The sequence below is a fragment of the Saccopteryx bilineata genome, chromosome 3 (genome assembly GCF_036850765.1).
Source record: "Saccopteryx bilineata isolate mSacBil1 chromosome 3, mSacBil1_pri_phased_curated, whole genome shotgun sequence".
NCBI lineage: Eukaryota > Metazoa > Chordata > Mammalia > Chiroptera > Emballonuridae > Saccopteryx > Saccopteryx bilineata.
In genome coordinates this window covers 281922839-281935445 of record NC_089492.1, presented here as the reverse complement: position 1 = coordinate 281935445, position 12607 = coordinate 281922839, and the positions used below count along the sequence as shown (strand labels likewise).

At 57.5% G+C, this 12607-nt stretch overlaps 1 protein-coding gene across 6 annotated transcripts in view; it reads left to right on the top strand.

The window, feature by feature from the left end:
* Nucleotides 1-12607, top strand: part of CROCC (ciliary rootlet coiled-coil, rootletin) — a 41764-nt gene that overhangs the window by 14300 nt on the left and 14857 nt on the right. For all 6 annotated transcript variants that reach the window (XM_066270331.1, XM_066270330.1, XM_066270332.1 and 3 more), the window contains 14 exons: nucleotides 326-562; nucleotides 1005-1101; nucleotides 1743-1826; nucleotides 2245-2478; nucleotides 3226-3425; nucleotides 4537-4719; nucleotides 5627-5771; nucleotides 6386-6532; nucleotides 6963-7193; nucleotides 7982-8175; nucleotides 8450-8577; nucleotides 9729-9898; nucleotides 11373-11552; nucleotides 12225-12359. In XM_066270331.1, coding sequence (XP_066126428.1) covers nucleotides 326-562; nucleotides 1005-1101; nucleotides 1743-1826; nucleotides 2245-2478; nucleotides 3226-3425; nucleotides 4537-4719; nucleotides 5627-5771; nucleotides 6386-6532; nucleotides 6963-7193; nucleotides 7982-8175; nucleotides 8450-8577; nucleotides 9729-9898; nucleotides 11373-11552; nucleotides 12225-12359 — 2365 coding nt within the window. The remainder of the gene's footprint in view (nucleotides 1-325; nucleotides 563-1004; nucleotides 1102-1742; nucleotides 1827-2244; nucleotides 2479-3225; nucleotides 3426-4536; nucleotides 4720-5626; nucleotides 5772-6385; nucleotides 6533-6962; nucleotides 7194-7981; nucleotides 8176-8449; nucleotides 8578-9728; nucleotides 9899-11372; nucleotides 11553-12224; nucleotides 12360-12607) is intronic.

The window sequence follows — 12607 nt, the reverse complement described above, 5'->3', positions numbered from 1 at the left end:
GTGGTCAGTGACATGAAAGTAGAAGAGAGAGAATGTCCCGGTTGCTCAGAAGGATGGAAGGGGTGAGAGGTCAGAGAAATGCTCCCTAGAGGAGGTGGAAATGGCACTGGCCTCAGATGGGTAGGGTTTTAACTGGCAGAGCCGGAACGCTCCAGGCAGAGAGTACAGCCAGAAAGAAGGCTTGTTTCCCCACAGCCTTGCCCACACCATGTGTTATGTGACTTCTTTTTCCCAATCTGATAGTGACAAATGGCATCCCATGTAGTTTTAATTGACATTGGGAGTCCACCCCCATCCCATCCCTGCCGCGTGTTCTCTCCACTAGAGACCTGCTGCAGCTGGGAGGGGAGCTGGCCCGGACCTCACGAGCTGTCCAGGAAGCGGGCCTGGGGCTGAGTGTGGGCCTGCGGCTGGCGGAGAGCCGGGCCGAGGCCGCCCTGGAGAAGCAGGTGCTGCTGCAGGCTCAGCTGGAGGAGCAGCTACGCAACAAGGCGTTCCAGGAGGAGGGCCTGGCCCAGCTACAGATGCAAAGCAACCTGGACAAGGCCGACCTCAATGCCAGGTGGGTGCCTGGTGGGTACCACGCGAGGCAGGGGAGGAGGAGTTCTAGTCACTGGGAGCAGGCCCTTCCCCTGCTTGAGCTCAGCCAGTCTTCTCAGGTACGCCGTTTGGCAGAGTGGGAGACTGAGGTCCAGAGGGCTCTGGCCTAGGACACATCACAAGCAGTTCAACTCTGACCCCAAATCTGCTCCCAGTTCCGGCAACCTAGACAAGTCCCAGAGTGCTTCTTCTGGGGGACAAAGTGGGTGGCAACCTCATTCTCAATTACAGAGGAGAAGTCTGAGACTCAGAGAGCAGTGTCGTGCTCAAGGTCATACAGCTAGGGAGGCGAATCCTAGGGGTCCCTGCCTCAGGTTTGGGGAAGCATGCAGGACAGAGCTGGAGGGTTTGAGGACCAGCTGGGGTGGTTCTCCCATTCACCTCTGTTGCTCTCCCATCCCCAGAGTGGCAGAGCTGGCCCTGACAGTGGAGCGCCTTCAGAACCAGAACCTGGAGAAGGATCGGGTCAACAAGGCCCTCACTGAGAAGCTGGAGGCCCTGGTAAGACGTAGCTGCCCTGGAGCTGTGGCCGGGCAGGATGGGGCACCGACCAGATCTGTGGACGCAGGCTGAGGGCTGGGCCACACGGGCCAGCCTGGAGCACCCACTCAGACTGTGTCACCCCTCATTAATTGAGCACTTAGTGTGAGCACATTCACCTCCTTTATCCCATTTCACCCTCTCAGCGGCCTTGCAGCATTATCCCCATTATACAGATGAGGAACCCGAGGCCCAAGGGGAAATTCTTGCCCAGCGTCTCAGAGCCAGGAAACTGGGGAGATAGGATTTGAGCCCATGCTTGTGTCCTGCTAGCCTAGGGCTCTTTTCTTGGGACTCAGCTGCCTCCCCACCAGGACACCCCTCAAGGGTACTGCCTGGGTTGGTCACCTTCCGTGTGGGTCCAGGCTCAGATCTATGTCCAGCTCTCCCCCAGTAGGCTGTGACTTGAGGTGGGACACCACTTTTCTGACCTAGTCTGTTCAGGACCTTGGGGATTCTTGGAGGTCGACCAGGCAGCTGGACTGTGGTCATGGCCTTAGAGGCTACCTGGTGGGTGGGGAGCCAGGGAGGGACGTGAGTGGGTTTCAGATTAGGGCAGAGACCCTGACCACCCTTTCCTTGTCTCATCAACACCACTCCAGGAGTCCCTGCAGCTCCAGGAGCAGGCGGCCCTGGAGACGGAGGAGGGAGAGGGGCTGCAGCAGACCTTGAGGGACCTGGCACAGGTGTGAGGCGGAAGGGTCCCTGAGAGGCCAGAGGGGTGGGAGCCCTGGGCGTGGCAAGGCCAGACAGCCAGAGCTATCACACCCTCTGGTGGCCCTGAACTGAACTGCAAGTGGTTGTGGAACCTGGGGACCCCTTCTGTGAGAAGCAAGGCAGGCTCAGGCCCACCTGTGGGAAGGGCTGAATGATGCCTTTGCAATACATGGGAAACCATACCTGGCGGGCTGAGGGCTGTGAGCTAGTGGCCGTGGAGTCAGGAAGACTTGTAGGAAGGGAGCTTAGGATGTGCTGCAGACTTTGGGGTGAAAGTGGACACACGGCCCCTGCGTCCCCTTTGGCCCTGCTGCCCCACCTGGGCTTCTTTGCCCAGCTAACCTCACTGCTTCCCTCTTCCCTCTGCCGCTGTCCCGCACCCCACAGGCCGTCCTGTCTGACATGGAGAGTGGCGTCCAGCTAAGTGGCTCTGAGCACACTGCGGATGCATCGGATGGCAGTCTGCGGGGGCTCTCGGGCCTCCGAACTCCATCCCCGCAGCGGCGCTCCTCCCCCGGCCGCGGCCGCTCCCCACGCCGAGGCCCGTCCCCAGCCTGCTCTGACTCCTCCATGCTGGCTCTGATCCACTCTGCTCTGCACAAGCGCCAGCTACAAGTCCAGGTAGGAAGGGGCCTGAGCATCCTAGGGGAGGGGCCAGCCTGGGGGTGGGGCCTGAGCATCCTGCATTGGAGCCCAAGTCCTGGTGAGGGCCTTAGGCAGCCCAGGGATGAACCACTGGTACAGGGCCGAATCTGAGCTTCACAAGGTGGAGTCAGAGCCCAGAAAGGACACCTGAGTCAGGATCCATAGAGATTGCCGAGAGCTCTGGGATAGAATTTGAGCCCAGAGTGGGAGGGGCTTGGATAGCTGGAGGCGGAGTCTGAGGAGGGAGGAGCCTGGTATCGAAAGAGGGATGAAATTGCCTAATAGGACAGGTAGAGCTAGGACCCTGGGTAAAGGCCAGGGAGGAGGATTCTGCCTCGGATGAGAGGAGCTTGGGAACTTGAGGCAGAGAGGTGCCTGGGGGTAGAGTCAGGACCATGATACAAAAGGGAGGAGCCCTGGGTTAGTCTAGTCAGAACCTGGGAGAGGTGTGCTTGATGGTTTGCCTGGCATCCTGGGGACTTATGTCAGGGTTGCTGGGGACCTCAGGGAGACGGAGGCTCAGAGCCCTGGTGGAGGGCTCAAAGAGGTGGCGAGGGCACAGTGAAGGGAACTGGAAACCTAGTCTGGGGGTTGGCCCCACTCTTCTGTCGCAGGCCTGGGCCACAGAATAGGCTGGTATATATCCCTGGAACCAGCAGAGAGTAGCAGGGGGGCTGAGGGCTTTTTAGGGCTCCCCCAGACTCAGTGGTTGCCATGTTACAGGACATGCGTGGGCGCTATGAGGCCAGCCAGGACCTCCTGGGCACGCTGCGGAAGCAGCTTAGTGACAGCGAGGGTGAGCGCCGTGCTCTGGAGGAACAGCTGCAGCGTGTGCGGGACAAAGCTGATGGGGCCACCCAGGCCCAGGAGGATGCCCAGCGCGAGGCCCAGCGTCTGCGGACTGCCATCGACCTCCTGAGCAGGTGCCTGGGAGGTAGTGGGGGCCTTGGAGAGTAAATCAGTGTCTGGGCCTAATGACAGCCCAGGCCTGTAAGCATGTAGACATATGGTCATAACTAGCCATGCGTGTATGTTTCTCTGCAGTGAGGTAGTGCATATCACCTGTACACCTACTGTGTGCTGGCCCATTGCCAAGCACTTTATGTGTTATCTTCAATTAGTCTTCCTGCCAAACTCATGCAGTTCAGAACCCTTACTCTCCTGAGGTTGAGAGGCTTGTCCAAGTTCATACAGCGATGCAGTGATGTGGCCGGGGATAGGAATTGGAACTGGTAGCGAAACCAGTGCTTCCCACGCCTTGAAAGGAGGAGGGCTTTTGATATTTTGTAGTTAGTCCCAGTGAACACCTCATTCTGCTATTTTTACTTAATAGCATGTTGTACATTTTTTCCCACCTACTGCCAGCCTTTGTATCTACAGTGCTTAAGGGTGGCTACTTCAAGTGACGAGGTGGGACAGTGAAGGACGTGACAACCATCAGCCCTAATCCTGAGCTGGAAACTATAGCTGGCTCAGAAGGAGAGCCCCTCACACTGCTTGCAACTTCTGGAGTTGGGAAAATGGCAACGCTCCACAAATTGTCAAGTTCCCAGTTGCTTGTGCCCCCTGTCCTGCCCTGGCTACCATGTTCTGTTGGCCTGTGCAGTAGGACTCCGTGAGATTTGGACGGACCCAGCTCTCCTGGGCCTTCTAGAATTGAAGGATGATGGGGGTATTTCCTGGTCATATGAATTAGCAAGTTGGCAGCAAAATTGCCCACATGTCTCAGGAGCCTAACCTCTTCAGCCTGGTGACATACTGGGAGATAATGCCTCTGCTTCCGTCTGTTCCCCTGGGTCCCCAAGTATGCAGTTGTGGAAAGAAGGAAAGCCAGGTTACCTCTGTCAGGAAGTTTCAGCTTAGGGAGATGTAGATGAAATGAGCTGGCCTTGGGCATAGTCAGGGAAGGCTTCCTGGAAGCAGGTGCCTTAGAGGATGAAGGATGTGGCTCACACCTAGGACAGCAGGACAGCCATCTTCCCATGGGGAGTAGCCCTTGCATCCCCTTCATCTCCCCCTCCCCTGGGCCTGCAGGGAGAAGAACAGCCTCGTCCACAGCCTGCAGGCGGCCCAGCAGCAGGCTGAGGAGCTGCGGCAGGAGAGGGAGAAGCTGCAGGTGACACAGGAGGAGCTGCGGCGCCAGCGGGACCAGCTGGAGGAAGAGCGGGAGGACACTGTGCAGGACAGTGTGCGGGCACGCAGGGAGCTCGAGCGTAGGTCAGTAGCTTCTGCCTTCTTGCCAGGACCGCTTGAATGGGCCCTGGGGCTCTGACAGTGTTCCTGGAGGCTAGAAAGCACCTGCTGTGTCCTGGTCCTCGTACCATCTTGAGAAGTCTTCATGGCACCCCTCTGGTGGAGGGTCTTCTCATCAGCCCTGTGTTGGTAAACAGGCTCAGGGAGATATAGTCACTTACCTCAGATCTAAGAACTGGTAGGAGGTAGAGTGTGTGGGTGATAATAACAATAATTAAAATAACAGTAGTAATATTAATATTTTAAAAAATTAAAATTATAGTAATAACATTAATGCTAATATTGCTAAGTGTTAGACATCATTTTAAGCAATTAGACTATCTTATTTAACCCTTATGATGACTCTGATGTAGGAGCTATTATTAGCCCCATTTTATGGATGGTGAAACTGAGGCACAGAGAGCTTGTGTAACTTCCCCAAGGTCACAGCTAGTAAAAGAACTAGGACTTGAACCCTTGCATTCTGCATTTCACTCTGAAGAGTGAACCTCTTAACCACTACACTGTTTACTTCTCCGAGATATAAGTCACAGTGATGTTCAGTACATTGTGGCAATGGACATTATTCTTGTTCCAAAAGGCCCTTGGGGAGCTCTGTCAGTCACTATTTCAAGTGTTCCATGATAGCCTTAACTAAGTCATGTATCCTTATAACAATCTCAGGAGGCGGGGCTGCCCATTTTGTAGATGTGAAAACTGAGGCCTAGCATCACGGAGCCAAAAGGCAGTGGCACTTAAAATGATGTCTTTGTGGTGAGGCTCTTGCCTCCCAGGCTCCTGCCTCAGGCCTGACCCCCATCCTACTCCGGATTGTCTGGGAGACTTGGGGCAGGGCAGTGACATGAGGCACCCCCCACCCTCTGTCCTACAGCATGAGACAACTAGAGCAGCTGGAAGGGAAGCGCTCAGAGCTGGCGAAGGAGCTGGTGGAGGTGAAGGAGGCACTGAGCTGTGCCGCGCTGCAGCGTGACATGCTACAGGCTGAGAAGGCGGAGGTGGCCGAGGCGCTGGCCAAGGTGTGTCCCTCTGTGCCCCGCAACCACAAACCTACCTCTCCCTGAGGCCCCCGACCTTCTTACTCTGGCCACACGCTGACCCCTCGTTCAGGCTGACCTCGAACTCTGGTCACAGATCCCTTCCTTCTGGACTCAGGTTAACCTTGGACCCAGGCCACAAATTGACCTCTGATCCCAGACATAAGTGAATTCACCTCTGTTAGTGCCCATATCCCTGCTTTTCCAGATGTTCCTGGGCAGTGCCTGTAGGTCAGGTCATCTACTCCCATCTCTGGACACCGAGCTGGGGTCTGCGAGAGTTGGGGCACAGTTCTCGCAGGCTCTGAGCAGTGCCACCCCGGACCCCACTCTGGGAGACCCTCTGGTCCTCCTCTGCACAGCTCTGTCGTATGCAGCTTCTTTTAATTAGCTTCTTAGACAGCAGGCCTCCTGCAGTGATTTTCTGTCTCAACTTGTGTCTCCCATCACTGAGCGTTCTTTCTCTCTTCTTGTCTCTCCCACCCTTTTGCTTCTCCCCATCTCGCCACGTCTCTGCCCATCTCTTCCCATCTCTCCCCGTCTCCTCCTCTCCCTGCCTGACCATCTCTGGCCACCCTGTCATTCTGACCCTACAGGCAGAGGCTGGCCGCGTGGACCTCGAGCTCTCAATGACCAAGCTGAGGGCAGAGGAGGCCTCTCTGCGGGACTCCTTGTCCAAGCTGAGTGCTCTCAACGAGAGCCTTGCCCAGGACAAACTGAGTCTGAACCACCTCGTCGCTCAGGTACGCTGTGTGCCAGTGGGCCCACCTGCCTCACTTGCCTGTGTTCCCCACCCAGAGACCCCATTAGGGGTCCCAGGCCCAGCCTTGTCCCACATCATGCTCACTGTGCATCTCCTTGTACACTTCTGTCCCTGTACTTGTCTGTCTTGCTCCCTGCCTCTTTCTGTTTCTGTCCTTCTGTCTCTGACTCCATCTGTTTGTCTATCCTCTCTCTCATGGTCTAAGAGGAAAAAAGCTCCATGGGCCCTCCTCCCTTCTCCCAGCGTCCACATGCCCAAGGGCACCGCCCCTTCCTTCAGGGAGCCTCCTTGGGCTGTCTGTGATGGGTAGGTAGGTGGGTGGCCCTTGGTCCTGGGTGGGTCCCCCTTTCCCAGGTAGAAGGGCTGAGCTGATGTGCTCACTCGCTTCCACCCCCACCGGGCCCCCACAGCTGGAGGAGGAAAAGGCAGCCCTGCAGGGCCAGCAGCGGCGGGTGGAGCAGGAGGCCTCCTTGGCGCGCGAGGAGCAGGAGCGGCTAGAACAGCTGCGGCTAGAGCAGGAGGTGGACCGGCAGGGCCTGGAGGGCTCCCTGCGGGTGGCAGAGCAGGCCCGGGAGGCCCTGGAGCACCAGGTCCCCACACTGCGCCAGGAGCGCTGCCGGATGCAGGAACAGCTGGCCCAGGTGGGTGATGGGGGGACGGGCAAGAGGTGGGGCAAGGGCTCTAGGCCCCCAACCTCCTGCACCCTGTCCTGGGTAACTCACGGGCTCAGGAGACTGAAGCTGGGTTGAAGTCTAGCCCCAGCTCTGCCAGCTGGGGGTCTTGGGCAAGCTAATCAACCTCCCCATGCCTCAGTTGCACTGTCTGTAATATGGGGCTAATTATTCTTATCACAAAGGGTTGTTTTGAAGAGGACACTTGTGTAAGCACTTGGCAGCTAATCACCACTCAGTAACAATTACTGATATGAGCATAGGTAGAGAATTTTAGAATTGGAGTCTTAGACTTCTTGGGACATCATAGCTGGAAAGGACCTTAGGGTTATAGGGATCCAAGGACCTTTATATGTGTATGGTGTCTGTCCTGGAGGGCCCGGATTCCTGGGAGGCCGTAGGAGATGGCCATGGGTGTAGGGAACAAGGCTCCATGTTCCCATTCTGAGGCCTGCAAAGCAGCATTCTGTTGGTCTGTTTCATATGTATATTCGGCTTCTCTGGAAGCTTGGGGGTACAGAAAGGGTTCTGTTACGACCCAAACTGAGCGAGGACCCTGGTTGTGTATAGTGTATATTGCAGGGTCAGAGAAGTCTGTGATATGTCCAAGTACACACATCACATCAGCGTGGAGACTGAGCTTGAACCTGGCTCTCCTGCCCGTTGGGCGAAGGCTGAGTCAGGCCCAGGGTTGGGGTGCTGCATGAGCAGGCTGGGCATTTTGGGGGTGGTGCTCACAGTGCCTGGGTGGGTGCCAGCTCTCCCGGCAGCTGAGCGGGCAGGAACAGGAGCTGGAGCAGGCCCGGCGGGAGACCCAGCGGCAGGTGGAGGCGCTGGAGCGGGCAGCCCGGGAGAAGGAGGCGCTGGCCAAGGAGCGGGCCGGCCTGGCTGTGCAGCTGGCGGCCGCCGAGCGGGAAGGCCGGACCCTGACGGAGGAGGCCACACGCCTGCGGTAAGGCTCTGGGCTCTGCCCAGCCAGCTCTTTAGGGTCTGCCTGGGGCCATTCTTTTACCAGCTACTCCCTGACACTGGCCCACAGACATGGTTACTGAGGAGCCGGGCTTGCCAACGCATCCTGGCTATGGCTCAGGTTTCCCCAGGGAGCGTGGGCCTGGCTGGGCAGGTAAGTTGGCACCTGGCCCATAGCTGGCCACACCCTGCGATCCATAGTTTCCTGGGGCCCAGAAGGCTGAGGCCTGAGGCCTGAGGGATTGTGTGTGCTGCAGCTTGGAGAAGGAAGCCCTGGAGAGCAGTCTGTTTGAGGTGCAGCGGCAGCTGACCCAGCTCGAGGCCCGCCGGGAGCAGCTGGAAGCCGATGGGCAGGCCCTGCTGCTGGCCAAGGAGACCCTGACTGGTATGGGGGGGCCAGGAGGGTGGGTGAGGGATACCAGGCTCCAGCCCAGACTGTAACCTGTCAAGTTCTGGGGTCCCGTGGAAATTGGGAGCACTGGCTTTGGAATCTAGCTGACCTGGGTTCCAGTCCTGCTGCCGCCACTTGGATCTGAGCTTTCTCGAGCAAGCCCTTTCCCTGTCTGGGCCACAGGTTTCTTGTCTGACAATTAGAGGGGATACTGCCTGCCTTCCAAGGCTGTTGCCAGGACGGAGTGAGGCAAGCACGTGAAGGCCTGGCACAGTGCCTGGCTCAGCCCATGGTACCTACTGCTCAGCGTCATCAGGGTGCTTGGAGGGTTCCGAGTTCCCCGCGGGGCTGTTGCCGCTTTCCCGAATGACTCCCTCGGCTCCACAGTCCCAGCTCCACCTCTCTCCACATGCCCCCCCCGGGGTCTGAACTCAGGGGTTCTCACTCCACAGACATTTACTAAGCACCTACTTGGACTGTGAAAGTTAACTTTCCTGTCCACGTCCACCCAAGCCAGACAGAAACAGGAAAGGAAATTCTGAAAGTCCCTGGAGGGTTTCCAACCCAGGAAATGGATTTTAGATTGTCCACAGTGGGGTGTACCCTCCCCACAGTCCCCTCCATTAGTGCTGACAGCTAAGAGCCCAGCAAGTATGTCGACGGCAATTAGTCCACAAAGGAGATGCCTCATAGAAAGCTGTGCAGCTTTGGGAAATTACGTATCTCCCCTGAGCCTCTGTTTCCTCATCTGTAAATTAGGGATGATATAAGCTACCTTAGCGTGTTATGAAGCTGTGATGAGATTAGACCTGTCAAGTGTTCAACTAGGTATCTGACCCGTCGTAAGCACTCAGTCAGTAAGGAGGATTGTTCCCCCATTTGTGGGAGCCTCCTCATCAGTCATTTCATCCCTTTGATGCGATTCCACAGGAAGGGAGGCGGACAAGGTCAGTGGACTCAGGCAGCAGATAGGAAAACTGAGGCCCAGAGAGCTAAAATGTTCTCCAAGGGAAACCAGCTTAGGTACTGAGTGGGCCCCCTCTCCTCGGGGATTCTGCCTACATGACTCACCTGGCCTGAGTCTGCTGACCCATTGGGAGGCTCTGACCCACGCCTGAACCCTCGCCCCGATCCCTCCTGTGTAGGAGAACTGGCAGGCCTGCGGCAGCAGATGACAACTGCAGAGGAGAAGGCAGCTCTGGACAAGGAGCTGATGGCCCAAAAGCTGGTGCAGGCTGAGCGGGAGGCCCAAGCCTCTCTGCGGGAGCAGCGGGCAGCCCATGAGGAGGACATGCAGCGACTCCAGCGAGAGAAGGTTCGGGCAGCTGGGTCAGGGCGGGCGGGCGGGCCTCTGAGCCACTGTCCCCTCCGTGATCTCAACGAGTCATCCTTCTCACTGTGCCTCAGTCTCCACCTCTGTGAAAGGGACCTCAGCTCTGTTCTGGGGTCCCTGAGGGCAGCTGGGAAGAAATAAATATAAGAGACTCCTTATGAACCATATAGATTGCCAGGCCCCAAATCTGGTCCAACCCTGGTGATCTTGATTCAAGAAAGCACTTTCATTTGCTAAGAAGTGCTGTTTACCTATGAAGAATCACTCTAGGACTTGAGCACATAGTAAGAAAGGTGAAGGGCCGGGTCACTAGAATACAGAACAGAGCTAAGAACACTGACTCTGGAGTTATATTACCTGGGTTTGTACCTGATCTAGGCCACATTATGGTTATATTACCTATGGTCTCTGTGCCTTCCCCAATGGGGATAAGGCTAGGATAGAGTATTGTGAGGATGAGGTGATATAATCCATGAAAAGGGCTTAGTATCATGCCTGGAACTTTGTAAATGTTCCATACATGCTGGTTATTATTATTATGGTACTAGGATAGACCTCAGGACAGGGGACCTGTGTCCCCCATCTTGGCTGCCTCTGTCAGAGGTTCAGGCTATCGCTGCATGTGTTCGGGGGCGCCATTTACGCAGTAGTCGTCTTGGACTTGGGTAGAGAGTATCACACTTGTCCAGCGGGTGGCAGTTTCTCAGAGATGCCAGGCACTGCCCTTAGACCCCAGGTGGGCCGCTGTTTGCCTGTAGGTTCTACCTACCCAGTCCCCCAGGAGCAAACTCCTGTGCTGTCTTTACTCTTCCTCCCCCGCCCCTGACTTGGCTCTTCATGTCACCAAATCTGTACTCTCTCCTGCTAGTCTGCCACCCCTTGTCCCCAGACCCCCTTCATTCCTCACAGCCAGGCCAGCTCCCCTCAGCCACCACCCACAGTCCTCGTCCCTCTTTCTCAGTTCCTGAACCCCCCCCCCATTGCTCCCCATCACTCTGGGTTAAGGCTCTCGGTTGTCCTGACTGTCCCGAGTCAGGCCCACCCTCCACAGCCCACAAGGCCTGGGCTGCCGTGGCCCTGGCCCCATTGCTCACCACATCCCCTTGGAGCCCCAGCTCCAGTGACCCTTCTGTGTTATGATTTCCCTGCATGTTGCGCTTCCTGCTCCCTCCTGGCCATCTCTGGGCTTGTACTCTGGGCCTGGGGCTTTTTTCCTGGTTGACTGCTGCTTGTCGCCTCCTGGAAACATTCTCTGCCCCCAAGACCAGGGCTGCTGCTCCTAGGGGCCCAGCCCTGGGGTGTCCCTCATCATCCACTCCACCTTGCAGTTTCCTGGTTACCTGTCTCTCGGGGTCTCGGGGGGCAGGTGGCCCTGGCTGCCCTGAGGTTGCCCCCGGGTGGGGAGGGCTGCCTGGGACCAGCCTTGTAGGTCACATGTGTGTGGGCTTGGCCCCAGGAGGCGGCGTGGCGGGAGCTGGAGGTGGAGCGGGCTCAGCTGCAGGGGCAGCTGCAGCGGGAGCGGGAGGAGCTGCTGGCCCGGCTGGAGGCTGAGAAGGAAGAGCTGAGTGAAGAGATTGCGGCCCTGCAGCAAGAGCGCGATGAGGGCCTCCTGCTGGCTGAGAGTGAGAAGCAGCAGGTGCGTGAGCCCCGGTGTGGCCCCCACTTCTGCCCAAGGGGCCGGGGATCTAGGCTGCTATCTGCTCAGCCACCGAGCAGTTAGGAGCTAGGAGTTGCTAAGCCATGCCTGGAACACAGAAGGTGCTTGCTGAGCGGTAGCCGCAGTCGTGACACCAGGAGCACCGGTTCCAGGAAGGCCGACCCACGTTCTCCCATCCCTCTTCCTACCCCAGGCTGGGCGTGGCGTCCCCAAGCCTGCCTTCTGGCCGTCCCACAGTGCCCACGTGTAGCAGCTGACCCTCCTTAAAAAGAACTAAGGCCTGAGTTTCCCATAATGTCATGGAGACAGGGCACACTGCATCTTTCTCTTCACCAGCTCTGTCACCCTGGGCAAGTCACTTTACCCCTTTGAGCCTCAGTTTCCTCATCTGGAAGTGGAAATAAGGAAGGGCCCTGCCTCAGGGTTGTTGTGGCAGATATCACTGTATGCATGTCCAGAGTTACTGTTACTCTGGGACCCTTTCCTGGGGCTTCAGGAGGGGTGAGCCTGTACCTCTTGCCTGGGTCCACCTGTGGTGGTCCAGGCATGCCCCAAGTCCACAGTGGGCACATTTCCCAGGGCAGGGTAGAGGAAGGGCCTGAGTATGCCCCCAAGACCAGCCAACCCCCAGGGCCCTGTGCCCTCTGCCAGGCCCTGTCGCTGAAGGAGTCCGAGAAGACGGCGCTGTCAGAGAAACTGATGGGTACACAGCACAGCCTGACCGCCATCTCCCTGGAGATGGAGCGACAGAAGCGAGATGCCCAGAGCCGGCAGGAGCAGGATCGGGTAGGCAGGCCAGGCCGGTAGGCCTCCATCTGAGCTGGGAGACACTGCCCAGCCTGGAGGAGCCCCCTGTCTGACAGGAGGGCGTGGCTGAGCCCTGGGGAAGCCTCTGGGCTGTGAGGGGAGCTTCAGCCCTTCCCTCGGATTCCCCATCTGGGGGAGGTGGCGCAGCTCAGTCCTGGTGAACCCCCTAGTCTGGGGGAGAGATGAGCTATATAAACAGCATTCTCTAGGCACCAGGGACCATAGAG